The sequence below is a fragment of the Tursiops truncatus genome, chromosome 1, assembly GCF_011762595.2.
Source record: "Tursiops truncatus isolate mTurTru1 chromosome 1, mTurTru1.mat.Y, whole genome shotgun sequence".
Taxonomy (NCBI): Eukaryota; Metazoa; Chordata; class Mammalia; order Artiodactyla; family Delphinidae; genus Tursiops; species Tursiops truncatus.
This window is the reverse complement of record NC_047034.1, coordinates 33,792,613-33,820,004: the sequence shown is the minus strand read 5'-3', so window position 1 is coordinate 33,820,004 and position 27,392 is coordinate 33,792,613. Positions and strand designations below refer to the sequence as shown.

The following is a 27,392-nucleotide window of genomic DNA, read 5'->3' as shown; positions in this document are numbered from 1 at the left end:
CAGGATGAGCGGCTGGTACATAGAGGAGGCCATGCTGTTCTCTGCAGCCCTGAGGATGCCAGGCTAACTGGGCTCTGGCATGAAACGGGCAGGCTACGCCCCTTCCAGGACCTACTCCTCCTCCCCTGGGCTCCCACAGCGTCCAGTGCCGGCTCGAGCCAAGCAGTAACTTCAAGGCTGTCCACAGGCATCAGCTAGAGGGGCTTAGCTGAGGTTGCGTCCATGGTGCTGCATAGACTGCGTGCTGTGTGCCTGGTTAGTGAATGAGTGATTCCAGGAGGAGGACTAGCAAGCCATGAGGTGCCCCCGCGCCTTGACCCCCCGACCCCTTCCTCTCCCAGCCCAGGTCAGTGCTCACCTCATACCCCAGGAGGATACCATTCATGTCCTGCCGCACCGGTTCCCAGGTCACGTTCATCTCTGAGGATGAGACCCCTTTGGCCCAGACCTTGGTAGGGGCCACCCTGGGTTCTGAAGACCGACACAGAATGGGTTTGGGTTCCCGGGCACTCCCTGTACCCTACAGAGCAGCTGCCAGCTGGGACTGCCCCCTCTTAGGATTTTATGGAGCCCAGGGTGCAGGGTGCAGAGCATCCCCCGGGGCCCACTTCTCTTTCCAGAGAGCCTCCCTCCTCTAGGCCTGAGGGGAGACGAGGTAGCAAGGGCTAGGAAGGAAGCCAGTGGCTTAGAAGCCAGGTGTCCTCTCCACCCCACCTGCGGAACCTAGCAGGGGTGTGAGGAGCGCTCCCGCACCCTACACCCCGTGGACACGCTGCTGGGGTGGGGATGCCGCATGGGCCCCGGGGTGGCCCACCTTCCTCAGCTGAGTACACAATCGCGGTGAGGCTCTCAGGCCCATCCCCGCGGTGGTTGTAGCTGCGGATCTTGACCTCAAAGGGGGTGTAAGGCCGGACGCTCTCGTTGCTGTAGACGAAGTACTGGGCATCGGCGCCGGGCACCCGCGCGGTCTGCCAGCTAGTGCTGCCCTGCCTGCGGAAGGACAGCAGGTAGCCGAAGCCGTCTCCGTTCTGGTACTCCCGGGACATGGGCTGAGGGGCAAGAGCGTGGCATGGGCGAGGGGCCGCGGCTGCGTTTTCCTGCCCGTCCTCCAGCCCCACCTAGCCTTCACCAAGAGGGGTGGCCCCAGGGCTGTGGTGGTTCCATCCTGCAGTGGGTACCAGGGGAGGGGAGGGACCTTGTCTGCTCTGGAGTCAGGACCGTGCAGTGGCTCTGTCTGGGTCCTCTCTGCATGCTGCTCAACTCCTGAGACGAGTCCCACCAGGTGCGGGTAGGGGTGAGGGTGGGGTAGAACTTGTCCCCCCAGAGAACTGGAGGCATAGCCCTGCCTCTGTCCTTGCAGCTTACCGTCCAGTTGACAATGAGCTCTCCAGGGGCTCCACCGCCTCCTCTGAGACCTGAGGGTGCCACCGAGGGGGCTGTCAGGGCCAAGGGACACAGACAGTTAATGGGCAGTGAGGGAACAAAAGCTCTGAGTCTGAGACCAAAAAGCATCCTAGGACAAGGACACCCTTCCAGTGGGCCCTGGCTACACGCCAATAAAATGGACAACCTAGAAGAAATGGACAAATTCTTAGAAAAGTACAATCTCCCAAGACTGAACCGGAACCAGGGAGAAATAGAAACTATGAACAGATCAATTACCAGTACTGAAATTGAATCAGTAATTTAAAAACTCCCAACAAACAAAAGTCCAGGACCAGATGGCTTCACAGGTGAGTTCTACCAAACATTTAGAGAAGAGTTAACACCTATCCTTCTGAAACTATTCCAATGGGACCTGGTTTTGTCTTTCAAGAGTCCCTCTGGACGTGGGCTTTGGAGTCAAGCAGACCTGAGATCAGATTCCACCTCTGCCACTTACTAGCTGAGTTTCTCTGGACGAGTTACTTAACCTCTCTGAGCCTCTGATTCCCCTCTCTGTAAGATAAGGATAATAATGTTTCTCTCAAAGGCTGTAAGAAGAATAAAATTAAACAAGACAGTGGCTAGCATATACATATAGTATACACTCCATAATGATCATTATCTTGATCCCTCTTGTTGGTTTAAACTAAGTAGCAGAGACCAACTCTAATTTGCTTTAAATTAAGGGGAATAAATAATTCAGAACTGCAGTTAATCCAAAAAACATTTCTTTTGGGTTACAGGTTGTTTTATTATTTTATTTTTTTATTTTCATGGCAGACTTAATTTCCTACTTGTCTCTAGTATTCAAAAGGCTGATATTAAAACAAGAATGTATTTAATTAGATCGTGAAGCTTGGCAGGGGGTAACTTGGCTGAGGGTTAAAATATTTCTGTAGATGATCCAGCAACTGGACACTTATCACTTCGTTCTGATGATACTTTAGGGCCTTCTCATTTGCAAAGGGCACTTAAACACATTACCCATTTGATCCTGTGAGGTAGGCATTAATATTACCCTTTTCAGAGTGGAAAGATTGAGGCCCAGAGCAGTTAAGTGACTTGCCTGAAGTCACACAGCTAATAAATGTCACAGTTTGAATTTGAACTCAGCTCTTCTGATTTGAAATCTCATCATCTTTCTTCTGCATCATAGCTGTCTTTGTGCTCAACTCCTGGATACTACAGTGAAGGAGACCACTCCTCACCCTTTGACTGTCCAAGAAGTTCAATCAAAGAAAGTGCTCCTTCTGGAATTCTTTACTCAGGAGAGGTACAAGTAAAAAATATTGAATGATTCCAGAAAGAGCCTGGAGAGTCAGCATGGGGCACACAGGAAACCATGTTTATGGACACAAAAAGGCAGACCCTCATTACACATTCAGTGGGGCAGGCCTGGGTGGGTATGGAGGGGAGGCAGGTCCTGATTCCATGCTGCTGGTCTCAGGATCCCAGGGCTCTCATTCTGGGCCTTCCCCTTCACCTCTTCCCTTCCTTCCCCACTCAGGTTCTGACACCTACCTGCCTTTCAGGGAGGGTTGTGGGCAGATTGTCCATTCTTCCTGCTCCCAAAGAAACCATCTAAAGAAGGACTTAGAGCACCAGCTGCTTACTTAGTGCCCTGAACAACACACACACACACACACACACACACACACACACACACACACACACACACACACACACACACACACACCCCCCTTCCTCATTAACTGATTCCTGCAGCTCGTGCACTTCCAGGGAGGATATCTGCCCATCACCCCATGGTCCTGGGTAAGTCCAGGCTCTGCCAGTGTGACCCTTCCTTCACATGGAATGGTTTTTCCATTTTTTTAAAAATTAAACTCTTTACTTTGAGACAATTGTAGATTCACATGCAGTTGTAAGGTTGGCCTGTTTTTTAAATGAGTGGTTTGGACTGGATGGCTTCCAGCCCTGACAGGCTGTGGCCCAAGGCACAGTACGTTGTGCAGTGTTGCGGCCTTGCTCTGACTTGTGTTTCTTTCTCATCTGTTTTGTTAGAGTCCGAAGCCTGGTGAGCAGGGTTGGAACTCCATGTAATTGCTGCTTGCTTGGGGCTCCCTTTAAGGAGGGCTAGGGTCTGTGCCCTGACATTACTTCTCACCCAGGGCTCTGACCTGCTTCCTTGGTCCGGATGTTGCTGGAGGGCCCACTGGGCTCCCCAGTGCCCAGGATGTTGCTGGCTAAGACCCGGAACTCATAATCCATCCAGGGCGTGAGGCCCAGCACCTGGGCGGTCTCGGCGTTGCCCTCGATGTTGGCGGGATCTGCAAGGCACCAGGGAGTCAGTGTTCTGCACTTCATTTACTGATCTAGATGGAAAGGGCAGGGACTGGGTATGAATCACTTTTTTATACCCAGCTCTCACGGTGGTACCCGCTATATTAACAGTTCAATACCTTTTTCAGGAATGATTGGGAAACTCGTAGACCTCCCTGCCTTGGAGCCTTTGTAAGATGTTGTGTGCATCCCACACCCCCACGAATGTTTTCATTGCCCCATTAATAGTCCTGCCAGTGCTTCAAGGGTGCAGACTGAGTGCCTCCCTCTCCAACCCTCTCCCCATTCTTCTGCCGCCTGTGTGACCATCTTCCCTAATGGCCTGGGAGCTCCCTGCAGGCAGGGGGTCTACACTTGTCCCTCTTCGAAGCTCCAGGCTCAGCCTTGGCCTCTGACCCCCAGCACCCCCCCTCGCCCCCCTACAGCCAGGCCTAATCAGTACTGACCTGGGTGGGGCCTCACACTTACTGGTCCGAACCTGCTTCCACTTCCCTGCAGGTAGAGTACGAGCTTGCAGGGTGTACTTGGCAATGGGGCTGTGGTTGTCAAAGCCACGGCTCCAACTGAGCTGGACAGTGGTGTCACCGATGTCTCTCACAACCACGCCTCCTGGGGGACCTGGCGGACCTGCACCAAGAGGTCAGAGCAACAAATTTGAGCCAACCTCCTTCAGGCTCGCTTGGGCTGGTGCAGTACCAAGAGGGAGCAGCAGAGGGCGCAGGAAACATACACCGGGTTGGGAGGGCAAGGAATGGGGGCAGTAGTGAGTGGCAGATGGGGTGTTTTGAGGAGGAAGGATGTGTCCAAGGCTGGAGGGGTCACAGAGGCTCTCTCACAGAGATGTGTATAGATTTCCCAGCATGAGGCTTTGAAACTTCTGGCCTCAGCAAGTTCTCCAGTCTTGGGATGTGGTGGAGTGGATTTTTTTACAATTTTAGCTTTGGAGAAAGAATATTTTATTCATTTAGGACCTGCGAAGAACCACGGGATGAGTTCAGCTCAACAGACTTGTTAGGAGCCCTTCCCACGGCTTTCAGGGAGAGGTGGGAGTTAGTTAGGGAGCGAAGGTCAGAATAGCCCAGCTGGCCTCTGAGGGTGTCACGGTGGGGGTGGGGTGGGAAACCCATCACCTCGGACCAGGACTGTGGCCTCCTTAGATGCACTGTCCACCACCGTCTGGGCCATGCATGTGTACTTCCCACCGTGGCGCAGCTGGGCGTTCAGGATGGTCAGATCCCCAACCGTCTCCTTCTGCACACGGGGGACAGGAAGCGGGGCGGGTCAGAGGAAGCAGCCCTGGCTAGTGCATGAGTCAGGGGACAGGAGGCGGGGCTCAGAGTCCCCTGCTCTGTTACTTCCCCAGACCCCTTGCACCTCGCTCTTCCTCTCTGTTCCGTGGGAGGGATCAGCTAGTCTCTACTTGGTACCACTGGGGATTAAACGACATTTTTTTTACAGAAGACAGTCAGTGATGGTTCAAGTTAGTGATATCATCTGCGCTGGGGGGCAGGATAACAAGAGTAGGGGAGTGAGTCTTGCTCGGTGTGTGAAATTCCAGGTTTGACCCTAACCCTCTTCTAAATGCATAGACGTCGGGTGGAATCCAGGGAACTGCCCGTCTAAGGGAGGGTGCTTATGAACCCAGGGATGAGCTTGCCATCATGGCATTCCTGGGGGAAAGGGGAAAAGCTTTGGGGGTGTTGATGGCTCTCGTGGGTCCCTTGTCTGCCCAGAAGGAGAGAAGAGCCCTGGGTTCTCTGGCCTCAGGCCTTACCAGACTGGCCCTTCGGTAGTGACCCCCAGGCTTGTCGAAATCGATGGGGAAGTCATCCAGGGTCCAGATGAAGGTGAGGTCCATGGTGGGGTCGTGGGAGGCGTGGCACTGCAGGGTCAGGTTATCTCCCAAGTTGATGTCGGCACTGGAGGGGGCTAGAGTGATCTTGGTTGCATCTACCAAGACAAAGGGCCCCTGAGTGGAAGGGGAGGAAGTAGGCCCAGGCAGGGGCGGCAGGGCAGGGTGAGAGGCTCTGTCTTGAGCCCCAGGAAAGAGAACAGGCAGCGTGGCCAACAGCATCCTGACCTCCCAGCCGCCCCGCGAGTGCGTGGGAGGGAGGCAGGAGCATATCCCGGATGGCGGTGTTTGGGGGCAGTCCCAAGAGAAACCGAATCCTGGGGTAGCCTCAAAACCATACTAGGGGCTTCCCTGGTGGCACAGTGGTTGAGAGTCCGCCTGCCGATGCAGGGGACACGGGTTCGTGCCCTGGTCCGGGAAGATCCCACATGCCACGGAGTGGCTAGGCCCGTGAGCCACGGCTGCTGAGCCTGCTCGTCCGGAGCCTGTGCTCCGCAATGGGAGAGGCCACAACAGTGAGAGGCCCGTGTACCGCAAAACAAACAAACAAACAAACTAGGAGGAACATGGGAACACAAGAGCCCAATGGCGAGGAGGGACGGCACCCCATGGTGGCTGAGTCACCAACCTCAGCCAAACCATGGTCCTTACCTCGCACAGACAGGATGCCCGTGCTGTTGGCTTTGCCCATGAAATTCTCAGCAAAGCAGGTATATTTGCCTTCATCTGACCGACTGATGTTTCTTATGATCAAGGTGCCATCCGGAGTTACAGTCACTCTGCAGCAAGGACAGAGCAGATCTGGCCAACCCAGTGACACACTGTCGTCACGGGAAGGGGACTCACCTCCAGGGAGAGAGAGGGTGAGCAGGAATTGCTCAGGTGGGGTGGGGCTGGTACCTGCTGCTGTTGACCAAAATCTCAGTGCCTTTGCTCCAGAGCACCACGGCCTTCGGAGCTGCCCTGGGCTGACAGGGGATAACGATCTCTCCCCCTCGGGCTGCGGGGATCAGACGCCTTACAGGATTCAGCCTAAAGTCAGGGGCAAGTGCTGGAAGGAAGGGGGAGCGCCCCACAGTCACGCAGGGAATCGAACCAGCACTCGTTGCCCTGGCGTCAGATGTCACCTGGCTACATGTTAAACATTTTATGTTCCCTCTATGGCCAATCCACGAGTGACCCCCTAGCAGCACCACTTCCAAAATAGCCAGGATCCAGCCCCGCCTCATCACCCCCACTGCCACCAGATCTCTGCTGGTTGGCCTTCCTGATTTTGCATTTTCTTTCTACAATCTCTTCTCCACCCAGCTGCCAGGAATATCATTTTAAAAACACGAAACAGACACTCAGAATGAAGTCCAACGCCTCCCAAGGGCTCACAAAGGAGTCCCTACCTCTCAGATCACATCTTGCTCCATTCCTTCCCTCACTTATTGTGCTCTATCACCTGGGCCATTTTTTTCCTCTTCTTTTTTTGGTTCCGTGAAGATGACATGATTTTTCCTGCCTCAGGACCTTTGCACTTACTATACATTTCGCTTGGAAAGCCCCCAGATCTTCACATGGTTGGTTCACATCCCAAATGCAACTTCTTCAGAGAGGTCTTCCCTGACCATCCCCTCTAACTGGCCCACCTTACCCACAGCACTCCGCGGGATTTTCTTTACTGTATTTTTTATGGCTGTCTGAAATTATCTTATTTAATTGTTTGATTTTGTGTTTATTTGCCCCCCTCTCTCCACTGGATTGTAAGATACTTGAAGGCAGAGACCTTATTTTTCGTGTTCACTTCTTAGGAGGTGTTGAAGAAATATTGGTTGAATGAATGAATGAGTCTTAGTTAAGCCTCACTACAACTGGATGAGGTAGGTACCGTTCTGTCCATTTTACAGATGAGGAAACAGACTACAAGCTTAAGTCACACATCTAAGGATACTGGACTAGCTGACATTTACTGGGCACCTGTTATGTGATGGGCAGGTTCCTTACGCTTTAGCTCTATCATCTCCTTTCATCCCCACAGCAGCTGGATGAGGGCTGGGCTATTATTGCCCACATTTTATTATTCAAGAAACTGAAACACAAAGAGATTAATAACTTGCCGAAGGTCACACAGGCAAAGGGGCTGCATTAAACCCAAATCTAGCTGATTTGGCTTTCAGTGACTTTTGCCACTTTTTTTTCATGGCGGCAGACATTTCCTTTTCCACGTCAGACGCGGGTCAAGCCAGAGACCCTGTCCTCTGGGAGCTCCATCTAGTGTCTCATCTCCTGTCTTAAATCCCTGAGTTCTACTCAGAAGCTGTTGGAAAACTAAGGAAAACTGCCAGGTGAGCATGTGCATTTAGAAATGCTGCAACTCACAACCCCTAACGCCCCCCACCTGGGTGTCCCCGGGGATGTCCTCTCTCCCTGGGCCCCTTACCTTGCACGGCCAGCTCGGCACTGGCGTAGATGGTGCCGTGCTTGTTCTCCGCCACACACTGGTACATGCCTGAGTCCTCCAGGCTCAGCTTGGAGAATCGCAAGTCTCCGGCCAGCACTTCTACCCGGGCCTGTGCAGAAGATCAGGACCACTGGGTGGGGGCTTATGGGGTGGATGCAGTGGAGACCGGGCTGCCTGGAGGGAGTGCCTGTATGCCCAGTCCTATCCAGGGCCACCTGGAATCCCAGGACGCACAGATTCCCCTGGCCTCCCCACACGTCTGCACCCGGAAGCCAGAGGGGCAGGTGACACACTCAGGACCACATAGTGCTTTTGTGGCTGAGTTGGGCCTGAACTCAGGTCCCTGGACCCTCCAGACTCTATCCAGTTGACCAGCCTGAGGCCATGTGACTCTGGGATGGAGAGAAGCACCTAGAACTACGCTGTGGCACCCTAATTGGCCCAGAAAGGTTGCCAGTGTGCGGAAGGGGAGGAGATCTGGAGGGTGAGGGAACCAGGTGAGCAGAGGAAGGTGTGCTGTGTGTGTGGAAGGAAGCCCCAGGTCTCCTACCTGGGAGGCCAGAGGATCCCCATCCCGAAGCCAGCGCACTGTGGGCCGGGGCTTGCCGGCGGCTGCGCATTCCCAGTGCAGGTTGGAACCGATGTCAGCCTCCATGTCTGAGATCACCTTGAGCCACTCGGGCTGAGCTGCGGGGAGCAAGGGAGAGCAAGGCTGGGGAGGGGCTGGGGAGGAGCTGGGAGGAGCTCCGCGAATTAACTGGACTGGATTTGCAGGGCTGCAGCTCCTGCGCCAGACAGCAGAGGGCGCCAGCCGCATTCCGGGGTGGGGAGAAGCAGGTTCAAGACAACTGGCACTGCCAGTAACTCTTTTAGCGACTTAAGTCATTCTAATGCTTTCCATGTGCTTTCTGCAACCTTGACTGAAGCTCTGAGCTGACCGCAGCACCAGCCTCGTCTGGTCCCATACCCACCCAGTGCACCCCGTGGGCAGGAAAGTTTCAGCAAGGGGCTGCCTAATCTCCTCCCTGACTTCTGGGTCGGCTTCCTCAAGGACAGGGGAAGGCAGGCGGCGAGGGTGTCCGGCTCTGTACCCTGCACGATGATGCGGCCCTGGACGGTGTCGCGGCCCTTGGAGTTCTCCGCCTCACACTCGTAGGTGCCTTCGTCCTCGAAGCCTACGCTGGGGATCTGCAGGGTGGGCTCGGCTGTGGCCCACTGTGGGGACAAGGAGCCATCCACTTTGCGCCACTTGATCCTGGGGACGGGGCTGGCAGGGGAGACAAAGCCAGAGGGGGTGGGTTGAGCTAGGCAGACTCCCTTGTGCCTGCAACTCCTCCCCCAACCCAGGTCCCCCTGAGATGCTGGGCAGGTGGGGACGACGGGGAGGAGGGCCGGGAAGAGACAGGGAGAGCGGCCAGGAGAGGAGGAGGGGCCTCTCCCAGGGAGGCTCAGAGCACAGGTGGTCTGTTCCCTGAAGCTGACTTGCCCTCATGGCTGACCCCACCCTGCCCTGGCCTCTTCTGGGCCTGCCCTCCTCAGCAGCGGCCTGCAATCCGGTTCTTTATGGGTCCCCTTCCTCCTCTCCCCAACAGGGCCTTGCCTCTACTTTTCAAAGGGGATTAAGTTGTTAGTAATCTGTGTACTAAAATGGACTGAGGTATCGGTGAGTCTTACAAGGTAACGCATTACCCTTCATGTGTTTTAAATATGGATTTTCTGGAAGCCCAATAACTTTCCACAAAGCAGGGGGCATCTTGGGTAACCACAGGAGATATGTGAGGGAGGAGGGGACCAATGCACAAATCACATTCTTTCATTCATTCTACAAACATTTATTGAGTACCTGCTATTTGCTTAGCCCTGTTCCAGTGAGTCCTTTTTCTGAGAGAGTAAGAGTTCTATTATACATTTTCTATTTTAAGAGATAACTGTTAGCATCCACAGAATACTTACTAAATACCAGATGCTATTCTAAGCACTGTACATATATTAGTTCATTCAATCCTCATAACAACCCCATGAGGTAGGTACTATTATTATCACCATGTACAAATAGGGAAACCGAGGCACAGAGAGGTTAAGTGGTTTACCCAAGGTCTCCCAGCCAGCAAGTGACAGAGCTAGTAGTTGAACGAGGCAGGCTGGGTTGGGGTCCACGCACCATGCTACCTGCCCCCAGCCTGGGGTGTTGTACAAGCTGCCTGAGCCTATCATGCACGTTGCTGGGAAGATGTCTCCCCCAGAGGGTTAGTGCTCAGTGAGTGGCGGTTGCTACCCACCGTGGGTCCGGCACTCTGCTAGACCCTGCGAAGGCACCGAGATGACTGAGAGCCGGCCCTGCCTGCCCTCTCCCTGAGGGGCTCTGAGAGGCTGTGCCCTGGCCTGTCTCCTCCCTCCCCCACCACTCACTTCCCGAAGGCGAAGCACTCCAGGGTGACCTGCTGCCCCACCAGCGCATAGGTCTCTGCTGGGAACCGGGCCTTGATGCTGGGGGCAAAGAGCCTGGTGTCTGGGGAGAGAGGGTTCACACATCAGATCCAGATCGGGTGCTCCTGTGCTTAGGATCTCAGCACAACTCAGAGCCCACACTTTCTTGACTCCCTTTCCGCTTGGGGGCATGCAGCAAGGGTCTGAGGCCATGTAGCAGGAAGACCCTGGGGTCCAGGCCCAGACCCTGTGCCCTTTGAGCTGCTCTTCACAACTTCAAAGGGAAGACCCCCTTTCCCAACACCCCTTGACCCCTTCAGCTCCCTCCTCCTCGCCTTGCCCGCTGACCCTGACCTTCCGCAGCCAGGTTGAGCTGAGCAAACTTGCTGAAGACGCTCTTGGTGGAGAAATCCATGTGGCTTGTGGCCAGGCAGGAGTAGTTGCCCAAGTCTGAGGCATTGGTCCGGGCAATGTACAGGTTCCCTGTGGTCTGGGACACGAAGTGACGCCCATCCGTAGGGATGAAGTTGGGGAACTCGTTGAGGAGCCAGCGGTAGGACAAGCCTAGGAATGGGGAGTTTGAGGAAACCGGGGGTGCTGGGCTAATGGAGCAACTCTGGGTAGGACCTCAACGCGCTGCTGGGGATCCGTAGACCCTGTCCTGAGAGCCCCTGTGCTCTGAACTGGGGCTGAGGGGAGACCTAGAGGGAAGATGCGACTTTATCTCTGCCCTCAGCGAGTGCTGTCTGCTGGGGAAACAGCCCCTGCCCTTGGGGACCTCCCAGTCTGATGGGGGGTGGGGCACAGAATCATTTAGAGTTGGGCACCCTGGGATCAGTGCTTCCAAGGGTCACTCACCACCTCTTATTCCATCCCTCTTCTGCTGAGCGGCCAGAAGCCCCTCCTGTGCCCTCTGTCTAACATGGCCCAGGGGCCTGACTCACCTGGGTAGTGGGCGGGTGGGTTACAGGGCAACATCACACCCCAGCCTTCGTGGGTTTTCACTGGGTCTCGCTCCTCCTTGGAGAATTCCTGCAGGACTGGAGGTGGAGACCCTGTGCTCAGGCGCTGTCCTCCAAGCCTGCGGGACCCTCCCTCCCCAGCTCAGGCTCCATGGGGAAGTAGTCACCCGCCCTTCTGGACACTTTTTCCAGCCCTGTCTTCTCTACCCCAAAGCGTCCCGGCACCCCGTGGGGCTCACAGCCAAAGCGGAGGACAGCCTCCCTGCTGACGACGGTGCCCACTGGGTTGGAGGCCAGGCACTGGTAGACGCCGGCGTCCTGGGCTTTGGTGGGGTTCATGATGACCAGGTTGCCCCCGACCAGCTGGTGGCGGGAGCCTGGCTCCAGCTTCATCTCGGTGCCATTCATCTTCCACCTGCAGTGGGGGCGGAGAGGGGCTGATGTGACGAAAAATTGCCCACTGCCCAGGGCCTCCCAGCACCACTGCGAGGGTCTCACCTGTAGGTGGCCGGAGGGCTGGCCCGGGCACGGCATGCCAGTGTCACCTTTTCCTCGGTGGACTCCTCTGGGAATAGCAGACCGAGGGGCTGGTCTTCAAAGACAGGCCCAAAGGTGGCCGGGGATCCCCAGGCTGAGCTCCAAGCTGCAGATGGGGGACACCACCAGAGGTCTCAGGGCCTAGGGGCCAGCTGGAGCCTGGCCTCCAGGGCAGCGCTGTCCAATAGAACTTTTGGCAGTGATGGAAAGGTTCCATTTTCTGCCCTGTCCAGTACAGTAGCTATTTGCCATTAGCCACTGTGCCCCTGAAATATGGCTAGTGCAGCTGAGGAACCAGATTTTAAATTTTATTTGATTATAATTAATTAAAATTTGAATTTCAATAGGTTGGGCAGACCCCATCTAGTCACTTAGTTCAGTCAGTCACCCCTCCTATACTCAGATATTGAGTACCTGCTGTATACTTAGCACTGGGCGAGGCCCTGTGTAGCAAAATGAGTAAGACACAGTCCCTCTTCCTCAAGGAGCTTGCGACCCAGGGAGGAAGACAGAAAACTGACAGTAGGTGAGAGCCATAATAGTGGTTTAGGTTCAAGAGCAGGGACCCTCGGAGTGGAAGCAGTCAGGGGACTCATGGAAGAGCTGACCTGCAGGGTGTGAGATGGGCCTTGAGAGATGCATGGAAGCCACTGGCTAAAAAGGGGGAGAGAGGAGGTGTGGCCCTGGAGCCTAGTGTTCCTTCTGGGAAGGGCGTCCTGAGAGAACGTGCTCTGGCCCTGGGCCTCTATTAGCTGTTACAGGACCCTTCTAAGCCTCAGCGTCTTCACCTGTGAAATGGAAAGAAGATGAACCCCCCTCCCAGGGTCTGTAGCAGGGTTCAGCTTGACACAGGCTGTGTACTCAGCCACTGTCTCCTGGACCCAAGTGAGGGGGCCGGGTGGGGGTCAGGGGAAGAGGAAGGCTCAGTGGTGGGTGGATGACGTACACGTTGCTTTGGGGCATTTTATAAAATTCCATTGTGACATTTCAAGAAAGAGAGGCCCAGAAAAGGGAGCGACTTGCCCACAGTCACAGGGCAAGCCTGTGGCACGCGCAGCTCTAGACCTCGGGTTCCTGAATTTGCTGGGCAGATGGGTATCCCGCATGCAAATGGCATTTTCCTGCCTGGCCCCCTCCCGGGGCAGATGCCTTGCTCTCCATGTCCCCTTGTCCAGGCTCACCGGGGCAGGCTCTGAGAGGCAGAGGGCAGTGTTTCACATCTGCCTCTGTCTGCGGACTGGTGTGGCCGGTAATTCTTTGCCTTTGTGGTGTCAGGCAGGAGCCAGGCCACCCCTAATTGGCTCCTAACCCTCCATGAAGCTGAGTTCAGGCCCTCCTTGGTGGGTCGTGGGGGATCCCCATTAACCAATTAGTGCCTGCTCTCCCGGTGCATCCAGCTGTCAGCCCTGGTCCAGGGGTGGGGGTGGGCCCCGTGCCACAGCTGAGGCCCAGCCTTGGACCCCTGGGAGTGATGGCAGCTGTCAAGCAGCTCTCAGAATGAGGAAGGAGGCAGGGCTCCCTGAAATGGCATCCCCCATCCGCCCTCCCCACCACCCATCACTGTCCCTCATCGCCGCCCCAGGCCTCGGAGATGGCAGCGCATCCTCTCGGCTGGAGAGCCCAGCTTAATCCTAAGTTAATGATGGTGGTGGAGGGTAGGGACCCCTGCCCCAGCTGGGACTGCCGGGAGGGGAGGGAAAGGAGGGGTAGCGGAGGCAGCCAGGCTGCTGGGAACAACCTTGCATAATAGCAGCTTCCAGTAACTCTGTCTGGATGGTGGTGGGGGGGGAGGGGGGCGGATGGTGGCTGAGTGGGCCCGGGGCACACTGATACTTTAAGCTTCCAGAAAAAGCTTTCTCTCCGGCATTCAGCCATATACACACCCTCACCCAATATCCACAGACACATGCTTTCCACCTCTCACGTATACACACTTCCTTAAATGCACACAGACATCACACATATATACATACATGACTCTCTAAGCTACTCCAGTAGTCAGATACACACATTTATACACACACCCGTTCCCATGCACGTATGGCTACAAATGTCCACATATACTTATTTATATCTACATCTAGGCATTCATAATAACAGAATAGATGCTATTTATCGAGGGCTAACTCTTTACCAAATACCATGCTCCACATTTCCTTCTCATAACCTCTTTACAAAGTAGCCAGTGCCATTTTCTCGTTTGGCTAATGTGAAAACTGAGACTTCGAAGGTTAAATAACTTGCCCCAAGTCACACAGAGAAGGAGCAGATCTAAGGGTGTGGACCCTGGCCAGCCTCCCCCCATAGCCAGCGTCCTTAACCACAGGGCTCAGAATTCTTGACTTCAGTTTCCCATCAGGACCATCAGAGATGCTGCTCTATCCTGGAGGTCCCGAATCAGAATCTCTAGGAGTGAGGCCCAGGAATCTAGATTCTAAAAGGGCCTCACGGGCATTCTGAGGAGCGGATAGAGTTGAGAGCCATGCGCTGTGTGTAAGGCCTTCTATACACGTTCATCATCCCCCCAAATGTAGCATGCCCCCCATGCAATAATAACGCACTCACATCTCCACCCTCTCAAACATCCACAGACACACCCGCACTCACCCCACACCTCCCTCTGAGGCTACACACACATCCACCCACACATGCACTTTCTCTCTCTCTCTCTCTCTCTCTCTCTCACACACACACACACACACTCCCAGGGAAAGCCACCCACTCTGTGCTGTCCTTATTCGGCATCCTCTCTGATTCTCTCCTGAATCCCTATCCTGACAACTCTGCTCCCCCAAACACAGGTTTCAGGATCTCATGGAGGAAGGAGATTAGGGAGCTGAGACTGTGGAGGGGAAGCCGTGCTGCCCGTCTTTGCACTGGGGTGCAGGAATCCGAAGCTGCCTCCCCAGGGTAGGTGCGCAAAGACAGCCAAGAGCTGAGGCCCCTTCCTAGGGGGTGGGAACAGCCATGGGATGTTCCGCTCCTGCCTCTGCGGTTGCTGGAGGTGGCAGACCAGGTCCCGTCTCCCTTGGCCTTCCTGCCTCTCTGGGTCTATGGACCGCGGAGGCTGCACATACTGCTTACCTCAGATGATGGGGTCCCAGCACTGACTGACCCTGAGGGTGGGGAACGCGGAGGAGCCCGGGTACGTCCGCCACTCTCTCTGGGGTGGGTGTCTCCTGCCCCTTGCAGCCTGGGCTCCCCAGCCCAGCAGCTCCTCCAGATCTGGGGGGCCCTGGCACTGGGAGCTAGGCCTGGAGCTGGGGGCCTGGGAGGCTCCCCTATTTCCCAGCAGCCTCACTGACTTGGATGCTGGGTTGGGAGGCAGTTAGGACATAATGAGAACATCTGAAACTATGCCAGTGGAGTCCTTCCCTGGTGAGACGAAGAATTTAAAATGTGCTGGTTGCAGCCTTGCAGGGGCTGTGGGGTGGGGGGTGGGGGGGTGGAGCCTGAGGTATAGCTAGAACTCCAGAAGGACACCAGAGGATGGGTACCCTTTCTCCCACGGAGATCTTTAAGAAAAAAAGAAACGTCTATTGATCCGGGCTGACGGTCAGGGCAGAGAGGCCAAGCAGCGGTTCCAGTAGGCCCCTCCGAGCAGCAGCAGGCTGTTGGAAGGTTCCCCCAGCTCAGACAGCCTGGGGATCCCATACCGCCTCCCTAGCCCACTCTCCAGAATCCAGCCAGCCCGGGCCCCTTGTGCTGCACTGCTCGGTTTTCCGTACCCTCCTTTTCCTTCTGCCAAACGCCTTCCTCCCCTCTCCCCACTTGAAGCACCCCTGGCATGAGAACTTTTGCTTGGGTCCCTCCTGCCTTTTTCCTGGGCCACGCCCTGCTCTGCCTCATCTCTTCCCAGATCCCATTCCACATTTGGTCCATTTGCCAGGCTTCACTGTTGTCCTGAGGAACCTTCCCAGAGTTGTGTGGTCAGGGCACCCTAGAGCAGTACTATCCAATAGAACTTTCCGTGATGATGGAAATATTCTATAAACGGTGCTATCCCATACGGCTATGAGGCCTTGAAATGTGGCTAGTACAACTAAGCAACTAATTTTAAATTTAATCTTGCAGCCTTAAGAGGCTGCAACTCTGGGCTGATGTCATGGAGATCTGGTTGTGCCATAGTCTCGCTGTGTGACCCAGGGCAAGTCCCTCACCCTCTCTGGATCATCTACAATACGACAAAGACTCATTCCCTCTCCTCCTAATCTCAAAGGGAAAGTAAACTCCACAAACAGGAAACTTTTATAAGGAAATGGCCTCAAACTGGAGTGCCACGCAGTGCAGTCAATTATTTCTGTAGTCACATCACTAACATAATAGCAGTGATATAACGCTGTGATCATGCCCGCTAGGCTTCGGAGTCCAGACAAGCCCTCTTACCTGGAGTGGAGACAAGGGCCACAGCGGCCAGCATTAGCAAGTGTGATTTCCTCCTGGCAGGTGTCCCCATGGTGAGCATTCCAGGCAGAAGTGGGGAGCGGAGGAGAGGAGCCTCAGCCCTGCACAGGGAGAGTCTGGCTGGAGGCTGAGAAGGACCTAGGGAGGCAGAAAGGCGGGGGAGGACTCTGAGCTGAGGAGCGCCCCTCCCAGCTCCAGGTACATCTGGGTCAGCGGCGATGCTTTTGCCTCAGCCTGGGGAGGGGCTGGAATTGCTCTCACCCTCCCCAGGGCCCCAGGGGAAGGGGCTTGGCCATTACCAAGGAGCTCTTCCCAGGGCCGAGTGCCTCCTGCTGGCCCCCTGGGAGTCTGGCTCTGCCCTGTACCCTCACGCCACCTCCCGTGCAGCCAGCAGGGTGTTGCTCAGGGAGTGAAAGCAGTGACTAATTGGGAGGCAAGAAGCCAGCGCCTGCTCACCCGGTAATAGCTCTCAGTGCAGGGCCAGAAGACAGCAGGGCCCGTGCCTGGGTTTGGGGAACTAGTAACATCTTCTAGGAATCGGGCCCGCTTTCCCCTGCCCCGCACACAGCTGCCTGGGTTGGGGGTAATAAGCCCCTCTGGGAGCTGCAGCAAGTCTCTGGGAACCAGCCTGTTTTTCTACCAGTGAGGAGGGGTTTCATTGATTCGCCCACACCCTCTCACCTGGACCCCAGGTAAGGCACTTAGGTACTGTACATGATGGAGCCATAACCTTGGCCCCCTTAGTAAGGTTTCCCAACCAGATGGGCTAGTGGGCCTGGACAGGCCTTCTGGGCCGAAAGAGTTAACGCAGCTCCTAGAGGAGCCTCCCTCTTGCCGAGATGAGCGGAGATTTGGTTAGATCCTGGAGCCCTGAAGAACCTGCTCCCTGGGGGGCACCGAGAGCAAATCAGAGCCCCCCTCCATCAGTCTGAGAGAGGGGGGCCTCATCCTGGGGGGAGAGCAGGTCCAGCCTTCCACCAACTCCCCATCTCCAGGCTGTCCTGCCCAGTTTGGGGTGGGGGGAGTGTGGGATCTCAGGGGCCTGCTTCTTGGTTATCAGACTGAGTCTGGGTCACTGGGCTCCCAGGCTACTGGGGGCCAGATCGTCCTGCTGCATATTCCGCTTCTCTGCCCTGCTACCTGCTTTGCAGAAAACTAAGAGCAGAAGGAGGTGATCTAAGGTTGAGGGAGCGAGCCCGGCTGGGGGCTCTTCCACTAACTGGCTTCAAGACCCATGCCATCTCTGGGCCTCAGCGTCCTCATCTGTAAAATGGGTGCTCTCTAGCGCCTCTTCCAGCTCTGAGACTGTGATTCTCCCAGAGAGTGCAGGGTGGCCGAGGGCCTGGGAACGCTGCCCCTGGGTGGGAGTGGGGAGGGGGAGATGGCAGGCTGCTGATGACCTGAGTCTGCCTCTAGGGCCAGTGCAGAGTCCGAAGACCGGTGCAAGCTCAGGATCTCCCGGCCTCACTGCGGGCTCTATTCCCCAGGAAATAGAGGGCTCCCAAATGCCCTTAAACCTCAATATTGATCACCACCACCCGTTCCTGCCTTCCCAACAGCCACAGCTGGCACCGAAGGAGCAGCCAGGGGGTGGGGGGAAGAGAGGGGAGAAGTGGGCCCAGGGCCCGTCAGGGAGGATATAGGCTGAGAAGCTTGGTGTTCCGATTCGAGTGGCGGGAGTGGTGTTTAAACAGATGGCACTCCCTCCCCCGCCCCAACTCCAGCCTCATACCCACCTCCCTGTGTCAGAAAGGGGGCCAGGTGCCACCTCTCCACCTGTCCCTCCCTATCCTTGCCACTTTCAGTTCCAGGCTTGAACCCAGAGATTCAGCACTTCCAGCCCGTCCAACACGCCCCCAGCACCCTCAGCGCAGAATAGGTATCACTCGTGTGTTGTACTTAACTGCTTGAGAACAGCTGTGATTGTGTGCCTGCACGTCACATGCTCACACTCACACTCACACAGTGGGCTGACCAGTCTTCAGTGCTGCCCAAGGGCAACCCCAGGGCACGCACACACACACACACCCCTCATACGCCCTCTCACACAAATTGTCTCTCACTCACACACTCCCTCCCTCTCTCTCATACACACATACACTCTCACACATGCTCTCAGGTTACTGGGGTCAGCAGGGTGCTTAGCCATGGAAGAATCTAGAAACAGGACCTGGATGGTACACAAATGCAGGAAGCTGTCCTCATGATAGGGAGCCACTGGGGCACTGGGAACCACAACAGGCGTTGGAATCGATGGACAGGAGTTGGTGACCTTGGCTTCATCTCCTAACAGTGTTGGGAGCTTGGACAAGTTCTCTCCCCTGGTGGACCTCAGTGTTCTCATCTGCGCAGTGGAGATCGTAACGCTTCCTTTGCAGAGCTGTTCTGAGTGTGGAGTGAGGTACAGAGTGCCCTGCAGAGGCAGTCTTGGGGACTTGCCTTCGGGTAGCGGTGGGGATAGGGGCGTGGAGAGAAGATGGGGCACCAGGCCCCCTCCCCACTTCAGCCAGAGCAACTCCACTTATACTTGCTTTATCTGCTGGACTTCCCTCTGAGGTTCCCTTTACTCAAAGGTTTCCGCAGCTCCGAAGAGTTTGAAAACACCCCTTTGGCACAGGTGTGCCCCGTCCGGAGCCTGGCACAGAGAAGGTGCTCAGTCATCGTTTGCTTCCTGCCCTTTGTCTGCCTGCCAGTCTTGAGAGCTCAGCGAGGGGGTAGGGTGTGGGCTCGGGGAGACAGGCACTTATCCTGAGTGTGTCCGAGCAAAACGGAAACAGACGGGCAGGGACCTGCGGCCGGGGCTAGAGACTCCAGGGACGAGTCTGCTGCTGCCCGTCTGCTGTTGCCCACCAGCAGTGCTGGAGAGAGTGGGGTGGGTGTGCGTGTGTGCGTGTGTACGCATGTGTGTGATGTTTGTGCGTATCTGTGTGTTCTGTCTCTATGTCCCTGTGTACATGTGTGGTCTGGTCTTGTGTCTCTGTGTATATGCATGTGTCTGTGTATGAGTATATCTGGTCTTTGTGTATTGAATATATGCCTCTGTGTGTGTGTGTATCTGTGTGTCTGTGTCTTGTGTCCCAGCCCTGCCTTGTTTCCCGGTGATCTACCAGGAGCCCTGCACCCTGGATCATTCACCTCCACCCCACAGTGGTCAGAATTATCTGGTATCTCTCTTACCATAAGTAATTACCATACATCATGGATAATACAATCCCTCTGTTCATCCTAAACTTCGATTTAATCCTGGACTTTTATCAGTCACTTCTGGGCTCAAGGGCCCTGGGCACCCCCTGGGGCCTGAGACCTGCAGCCTCAGAGGAGACATGGGTCGGGGCGGGGCTGGTACCAGGAAGCACCTAGGGTTGCCCTCGGGGAGCATTAGAGGCTGATCAACCCCATCAGATGTACATTGAGCCAAGCCCGCTCCGCTCCGTGCTAAGGCCTTGTGTGAACGCACATCCCCACCCCCCAGAGCTTGGGTCAAAGGTTGGAGCTTATTTCCTCCCTGACACGAGGCAGTTGGCATGCAGCCTTGTTCTGCGTCCATTCCCACTGCGTATTTAACACCATGTGCCAGGCATTGTGCTAAGTGCTGGGGAGGCAGGAATAAAAACACCGCCTTTGCTGAGTTCCCTGCCCAGCTGAGTGCAGCAGGGGATGTGCTCACGAGCTGCATGGGCCAGTCGTCTCCCCATACCATCTGCCCTGTGACACATTCTAGAATACCCAGGATGGAGGAGGCCTTTTTGTCAAGTGCAAGGCCGGCGTGGAGCTATGCCAGGCCTAGAGCTGGCCCTGTGGACCCTGAGCCAGCCAGGCCTGGCCCCGGCCAGCTGCCCTGGTGCAGGGGTGCAGGCACAGGCTGGTACAGGCGGACACAGGCTGTCACCATCCGGGGCCGGTCCTGGGAGAACGTGGGGGGCTCATAGGCTGCTTGGGGTTCCGGGAGACCAGGGAGAGCTGGCCGAATTGCCGGGCCCAGGAGACAAAGGGCCCGGAGGACAGCTGGGGATGGAAGGCTGTGAGCTGGACTCCAGGGTTTGCTGGCTGAGGGCCCTTGCACAGAGGCAGTCGGAAAATGAAAGACACACTCCACCCAAGTGCTTTCCCTTGGGGTACTGAGCTCCTGGCCCCAAGCCTGTCTCTCCTTCCCCCTGGACAATGGAGATTTGAGCAGCTTTGGGATGGGTGGTGGTAGGAAAAGAAGGAGTTTGGAGCCCATTTGAGGGCAGAGACTAAGTGACTTGTTGTAAGCTGACAGGTATTATAGGAGCCCCTCGTGTCCCCACCGTGCTCCACCTAGCAGCACAGCACGCTGGCTTAGTGGGGTGGGCTCTTGCGTTGACAGACCTGACACTTACTAGCCAGTGTAACCTTAGTATAACTAACCAGCGTAACCCCAGTTATTACGTTCATTACTTAACCTCTCTGAGCCTCAGTCTCCATCTGCAAAATGGGGATGAGAGGGGTAGTACCCACCTCCCGGGACCCTGTGAGGTCAGCACAATTCCTAGCCCATAGTAAGCGCTTGAGATAGATCAGAGCTCATCACTGAGAACCGTCATGGGCCTCAAGCACGGACCCCAGCACACCGAGGGACACACAAGTGTGTCGACAGACACTGGGCCCGGCTGTGGGTCGGGCTCACTTCCACACAGTCGCGACATTCGGGCCAGGCTCACGTGTCGAGAACGCTGAGAGTCTCCCACAGACTCCCTGGGCTGTACCCCACAGGCGTGGCGGGCCTGGGCCAGCACCGGCGGGCATGCCGTTCCAGACAAGGCACAAGGACACACAGAGACACGTCCAGACGCCGCGTGTGCAGGAGAGCACCTGGCTCGGACACCCACGCGGGCCCCCCCAAACAGGTGCGCAGCCTCAGCCACTGCACCTCCTGCCTGTGGGGTGTGCGATGGGAGGGGGACTCTGCCTACGAAAGGAGTTGCCACCTGGGACGGGACCACTGTCTTCCGGGAAGGTCTGAGCCATGCCCACACCCCCTGGGAGGATGGGGTGTCTTCAGTGGCCTGGTGGGCCCGCGTGCCTGGTGGCAGGAGCTGGCAGGAAGAGGACTGCAGTTGAGAGGCCTCGGTGCGGGCGGGGCTGGTGCCCTGAGCTGGAGGAGGTCCTCCGGGCATATTTGGGTGGGATAGGGACCTTCTCAGTCCCCACTGGGGGACAGGGACTGCTTGGTGACAGGGCGGCCTTGCAGCTGGGTCCCTCCCCAGCCTGCTCTGTGTGCTCCCTCTCCTCCCACCCCTCGGTGTTCTCTGCAGCCTCTTTGTATTCGCAGCTGGTTCCCTGAGGCCCCAGCCCTGGCACTGCCGTGCCCTCGGGGGAGAGCTGTGACTCCCAGGCTCGTGGGTTTGCCTGAGCTTTCGGCACGGGGCCGGGGAAGTCCGGCCCTTGATCTGCAGCCGGGAGTCTTTGGCCCTTCTGTCCCCACCCTCTCCACTGAAGAGACCCCTCAAAGTGGGGAGTGGGCAGAAGGGGAGAGCCTTGCATTCTCCTGGGAGGACCTGGGGGCGGGCAAGTAGCACCCAGACTCGAGGTTTTCCTACCTGCCTGCCTACTCCGTGTGGGGTCTGGGGGCAGAATGAGTGAGGGCTTTGGGAGGGGGGCCCTTTTGAGACATCAGGCATAGGAGCGATTGTTTCAACTTGGTTCAGAAGATCCAAATCGGGAAGAAATTACTGGAGCAATTTTGCATGTCCCCTCATCTCTGCTGAGAGGTGACTCCCTCTAATTCCTGGACGGCTGGTTCAGAACCAAGCCTGGTCGAGGTGGGTTTGAACTTGCTCCTCCCCTCAGGCTAGTTTCCACTCTAGGGCCCAGATTAACTGTACCTGTTGGGTTGCACCGCAGGAAGGCCACCCTTCAGCCAGAGCCAGTGTCGGGAGCCTTTTGGTCTATGAGGTCGGTGGACATTGAGAGGATGTGGGCTAGGCTGGAGAAGACCCAGCAGGTTTCATCTGGATGTGTGCCCCAAGTGTGGGGTGGGGCTCATCAGATAAAGATGCTGAGGTGCACTTGGGTTTGCACATGCTCTGGGATAGAGTGTGTTCAGTTTTGGGTGAGAATGTCACACACTTTTGCTTTTGTTTGCATCCTCTCTGGGTAAACAAGGAAACATGGGCTCATTTTGCATCAGGAGAACTCATTAAACCCATGGAAGTACTTCTTTACTCCAGGACAGTTACCATTGGGGCACAGAACCCATGGGAACTCCCATGAATGTTCCAAGTTAGCAAAGTCCTGGGGGGTTTGGTCTAGATTAGGGAGGTCCGGAAGGTTGAGAGGTGGTCAGCATGCAGGAGGGAGAGAAAAGGATGTCTGTCTTCTTATGGATTCCTGAGTCACCTCCCCCTGTACCATTTGCAAGAGGATAACCTGAGGCTGGGAGAAATTAACAGGTCACCTAGCCCAAACTCTACTTCTAGGCAGAACTGTCTCTAAGCTTGGACGGACCCCAGTTCTCCACACCCTCACAGAGTCATTGGAAAGGAGGTTGCCCTACTTCCTCATGGCACGTCTTCCTGGTGAGGAAGTGTCTCCTGCAGTCTAGCTTCAATCCCTCCTGCTTCACTGGCATATCTTTTGCTCTAGTTCTTCTTTCCCTGTGTATCAGTCCTCAGCCCTGTGGTTCCAACCTCAGGCATAAATGTGTGTAGATAAGCTTTCTCACAAACATTTGGCTGAAGATGTTTCTGGGAGGTGGGGCACAGTGCATTCTCCAAACCACCCCAAAGGTATTGCTTCCCTGATGGCCTTAAAGTCAGAGAGGATACCTTGGGGGTACCTCCTTCTTTGTACTTACTCCTGAGGAGCAAGTGTGGTCAGTTGGTCAGAGACAATGTGTGCAACCATCCCGTTGAGCACACTTCTTCAGAGGCCCATCCCACACGTGTCTCTATTTGAACAACTGCTGGCAGAGAAGGTGCTGGAATGGAGTTGCATAAGGAGTGAAATCTGGCAGGGGGAACGGTGCGGGGTAGGTGGAGGAGTGCATTCGACCAGGAAGGGAATGCGAGGAGAGAGCTTGGCCGGGTGGGGCATAGAAGACGCGTGGGGAATAAGAGAGAGCGAGAGCAGGGGACACCTTTCCTAGGGCAGTGCACCCCTGCTCCCCTCACTGCTCATGGTGAGCCCCAGAAGGACAGGTGGATCTTGGGTGACTTTGATGCCGTGGGCTCTGCGGCCCCTCCCTGTCTGTCTCACCTCCCACCTCCCTCTTGCCGGCTGGCAACTCCTGATAGATCTCATGGGAAATTAGGAAGAACTTTGACCTTGTGGTCAAAGCCTTCCTTGAGTGGTCCTGCAGCCTGGCTAGAAGGGGTTAACTTGGGGCACCCTGGGGAAGGGCATGGATGCTGTTGTGTCTAAGGGAAGAACTCCCTCCCCCCGAGGACAGGAGTCAGGGCACCATCTCCCTGCTCCACCTCCAGCCTCTCCCACAGGTTCCGGTGGCTCCGTCTGGTTCCCTCTGAGTGCAACTGGGAGGCGGGGACTCAGAGGCTAAGTGGAGGTAGGGGCTCTCCAGGCAGGAGGTTGGGAGAGGAGCCTGAGACTGCTGCCCAGAGTGATGTCAGATCACCGACCTCCTGGGTTATTTGGGCTCTTCCTCCTACTGCTTCCCTTTGAGCAGAAGAGAAAGGATGCCAGCTGGAATGGGAAGGGAGTTTGGGGCCTTGGGGAGTCAGGCTGAAAGGAAAGGGTGATAAGAGTCTGACCAGTTGCAGGCTGGACATGAAGTGGGGGAAGTTAAGGGCAGGAAACCTGGGGGCTAAAAAACCTGCCCTTCTCCGGGGCAGGGGCTGTGGGTACTCACAGTTCACTCCATCCTGGTCTGTCTAGATTCCCAAACCTCCAAACAACCTTGACTGACAACTTTTCCTCCTGGGATACAGGCTCAGCCCCCAGTGCTCTGTGGCTGAAGGGTCCCTGGCTTTTTCCCTGTGTAGGGTCAGGACCCTCCTTCCACAGGCACTGTCTTAGCTCACCCCACTCCTTGCCTCCCAGACCTGGGAATCCCTCCTGGAGAAGGTGATGGGATTCATCTCTGGGCACTGGCTGGGGCTGCTTCCCCCACCACTGGCTATTATGTAAGCCCTACAGTGCTGGACAGAAGGATTGCCCTCTCTTTCTAGACCCCCTAAATGGTACCCCTCCCCCTTCTAGCCTAGCCCCTTTCCCCACTGGAAAGCCAAACTTCTGCAAATCCTTTCTTCCCATCGGTGAGGCTGAGGGGGAGGGATCCGAGGAGAAGATAAGGTTGGGGAGGGGGGAAGGGATGTGACTTGCCTCAGTTTCTCCTCCCTATGTCCCCGCTCCAGGACAGGGCTTTGCCCAAACTTGTGCTCCAGTCTCTCCTTGTCTCCCACAGCCTTCCCCTCTGCCGAACAGAAGCAAGACTTTGCAAAGAGGTCACCCTGCACAGGCAGACGCAGGGGGACCTCAAGTCTGGGCAGTCAGGCTCAATTCCTTCTAGGGATATCTGGGCGCAGGTCAGGGTCTGGGACTTGTCCTCATGGAGAGTCAAGCCCTGGACCAGGGGTGTGGGGCAGGCCCATAGCCTCTGCCCTCTCCGGAGGCAGTTGTTGCTACCAGCCTGTGGCTTGAATTCCTGGACACACTGCTGGGGTCCAGGTTCCGGGCCAGGCTTGGCCTGCTAGGGCCCTGAAGGATGCCACCCACGTAGGGCGGAGGGCATCTCCAGTCCTGGTGGCCCCTGTGGGGCTGGGGTGAGAAGTCAGACTGGCCCCTGCCAGCCAGCTGGGGTTCCTGCCCTGTCCCTGCCCCCTCCCAAGTTGCCAGGAAACTGAACGCGGAGCCCCTGCCCACAGCAGCGCCCTGGGAAGCCCCAGGACTGGAGGAGACAAAAGCGGTTGGCACCTACCTGGGCTGAAAGAAGGGTGTTGGCTGGGGTAGGTGGACGCTGCTCATAGCCCCCTGGGCCGCCCTCCTCTCCTCCCGGCTCGCCTCAGCCTCAGCTGATCCCTGCTGTCCTGGCGCGGCAGCGGCGGCAGTGGCGGTGGCGGGTGAGGGCGCGCGCGCGCGTGTATGTGTGTGTGTGTGCGCGCGCGCGCGCGCGCGCTGGAGCCACTGCAGCATCTCTGCATCAAGATGTGCTCCTCCCTCTCCCAGGCTCCGCTCACTGGCTGGCTCCCGACGCTCGCTCGGGGCCCTGGAGACCGCTTCCTTCTGCCCCCCTCCCACCCCCTTCCCGTCCCCACCCTCCTGGCTTTACCTCATTTGCTGTCATTTAAGGGCTAGGGAGCGAGCCAGGCGCCCGCGTCTTCCATAATGCATGGGCAGCTCAGCTCCTGGCGCTGTCTGGCCTGCCTGCCCCCACCTTCCCTGCCCAGCCCAGAACGGAAGGGCTGGAGAGGGGTGCGGTGAGGAGGCAAAAGAAAGTGGCTCCTATCCTCAAACCCTAGAGACCTATGGAGGCAAACTCCTTGTTTCCTCCAGAAATCCCCTATTAGAGGAAGGGCTGCGAATCAGAAATCCCCAGTTAGTGGCGCAAAGCAAGTGGGGTGGAGGGCTGCCTCCGTTGCCCACCTTACGTGTTTATTTTTATTGTTTCCCTTGCTTATAAAAGTAACACGGGCTCTTGGTCAAAATATCCGAACATTAGAGGAAATTTAAAAATAGATAGTGAAAGTACCTTAACAAATTTAAATCACATGCCTCCAGGTTTACTATTTTCATGTATATAATTTCATGGGTTATAAGTATTATTTTATGCAAATGGATCACACAATACATCATGATTTGCAAAATATTTTAAAATTATATAATAGATCTTGGGCACCTTTTCACATCAGTGCTTATGGATCCAAGCCCATTTTCAATCAGCCAGCTGTGTATTGTCATGAAAAGCTCACTAGATTGGGGGTCTGAATGTCTGAAAGGTAGTCTGGGCTCTGCTAGTCACTGGCTGTGTGTTCTAGGGTAAGTGCTCCGCCCTCTCTGAGCCTCACTGGTAACCCGAAGGGGTTAAAGATGGCCAAGGCCCCTGCCAGCTCTGAGATTCTAGGTGCTCAGCCAGGTGAGTGACACATCTCTCCTGCTCTGCTCCTGTCATGTGGCAGGTGTGCCCAGGAAGGCTGGGGCCTGGAGGAGGAGGGACAAGCCATCTGTGGTGGCAGTGGGCCCCGTCAGGCTGTCACTGTTCTCTCACCCCCCGCTGGTCCACCTGCTGTCCAGCTCGCACAGACAAGACTGGTGAGTGGTCCAGATGCTAGAAACAGCTGGCAGGGCCAGGCCAGCATCAGAGTTTTCAATAAGCATACCTGTCAAGCCTGGGACATGGCTCCATGTCTTCCTGAGTGGAGGGGGTCACAGGGGCTTGGGACAGACCTGGAACCACAGAGAAGGGTCTGGAAAGGGAGAAGGAGGTGTGGTGTGGAAGAGGGTCTGCTGCGCAGCCTCCAAGGCCTGAATGCCTGCCCAGGTCCCATATGCTCTCCCCTCCGGTCCTCCTGCCGCCCCGCCATGGAGCTTTCCCAACTCGGGAGATAGTCTTCATTGTTCCTGATGGAGACTGTGTGAGCCACGTCTCTTGGATAACTTGGACTGCTGCTGTGCAAGTTCCTTCCAGGATGTCCTTCCTTTTTCTGCCTCTGCCCACATTGTCCTTGTCTGTCTGTCTGTCTTCCTGGGGCTGGCACGTGGACCCCGAGCTCCTGAGGTGAGCCCTGCCCTCTGACCCCGCCCAGGTCAGCCCAGGCTCTGAGGAGAGGGCTTCAGAGTTCTCTCCAACCAGAGATGGCTGCCAAGCGCGGATGGCTCAGCTGCTGCCCTGGGACTGACGGACCAGCCATTGGCTGGCTCAGGGGCCAAGGGTCTGGAAATGCACGCAAGGAGCATTGCTTTAGATTGACACTGCTGTCTTTGTGACTCTGTTTTAGGACAGCTGCTGCCCTTGTGGTGGGAGCTTGGTCCTTGGGGGAGGCCACAGTTCCCGTCCCAATGACACAGGTGGCTGGGGTCTTTAAGATGCTCTCAGATCCCTCTGCAACCTGCCTGCCCTGCC

General features: G+C 56.1%; 1 protein-coding gene across 3 annotated transcripts in view; it reads right to left on the bottom strand.

Annotated features, from left to right (window-relative positions):
* Positions 1-25,505, bottom strand: part of CNTN2 (contactin 2) — a 32,131-nt gene extending 6,626 nt beyond the window's left edge. For all 3 annotated transcript variants that reach the window (XR_004525406.2, XM_033852430.2, XM_033852440.2), the window contains exons 1-19: positions 25,251-25,505; positions 16,337-16,492; positions 11,912-12,056; positions 11,653-11,828; positions 11,396-11,491; positions 10,806-11,015; positions 10,434-10,533; positions 9,116-9,291; positions 8,575-8,711; positions 8,004-8,133; positions 6,479-6,629; positions 6,230-6,357; positions 5,501-5,676; positions 4,857-4,977; positions 4,195-4,353; positions 3,564-3,713; positions 1,366-1,436; positions 815-1,049; positions 359-471 (exon numbers count right to left, since the gene is read on the bottom strand). Coding sequence is in view for 2 of the 3 variants with exons in the window: in XM_033852430.2 (XP_033708321.1) it covers positions 359-471; positions 815-1,049; positions 1,366-1,436; positions 3,564-3,713; positions 4,195-4,353; positions 4,857-4,977; positions 5,501-5,676; positions 6,230-6,357; positions 6,479-6,629; positions 8,004-8,133; positions 8,575-8,711; positions 9,116-9,291; positions 10,434-10,533; positions 10,806-11,015; positions 11,396-11,491; positions 11,653-11,828; positions 11,912-12,056; positions 16,337-16,415 (2,553 nt within the window). In the remaining variant the exon portion in view is untranslated. The remainder of the gene's footprint in view (positions 1-358; positions 472-814; positions 1,050-1,365; positions 1,437-3,563; positions 3,714-4,194; positions 4,354-4,856; positions 4,978-5,500; positions 5,677-6,229; positions 6,358-6,478; positions 6,630-8,003; positions 8,134-8,574; positions 8,712-9,115; positions 9,292-10,433; positions 10,534-10,805; positions 11,016-11,395; positions 11,492-11,652; positions 11,829-11,911; positions 12,057-16,336; positions 16,493-25,250) is intronic.
* Between the last annotated feature and the right edge of the window lie 1,887 nt (positions 25,506-27,392).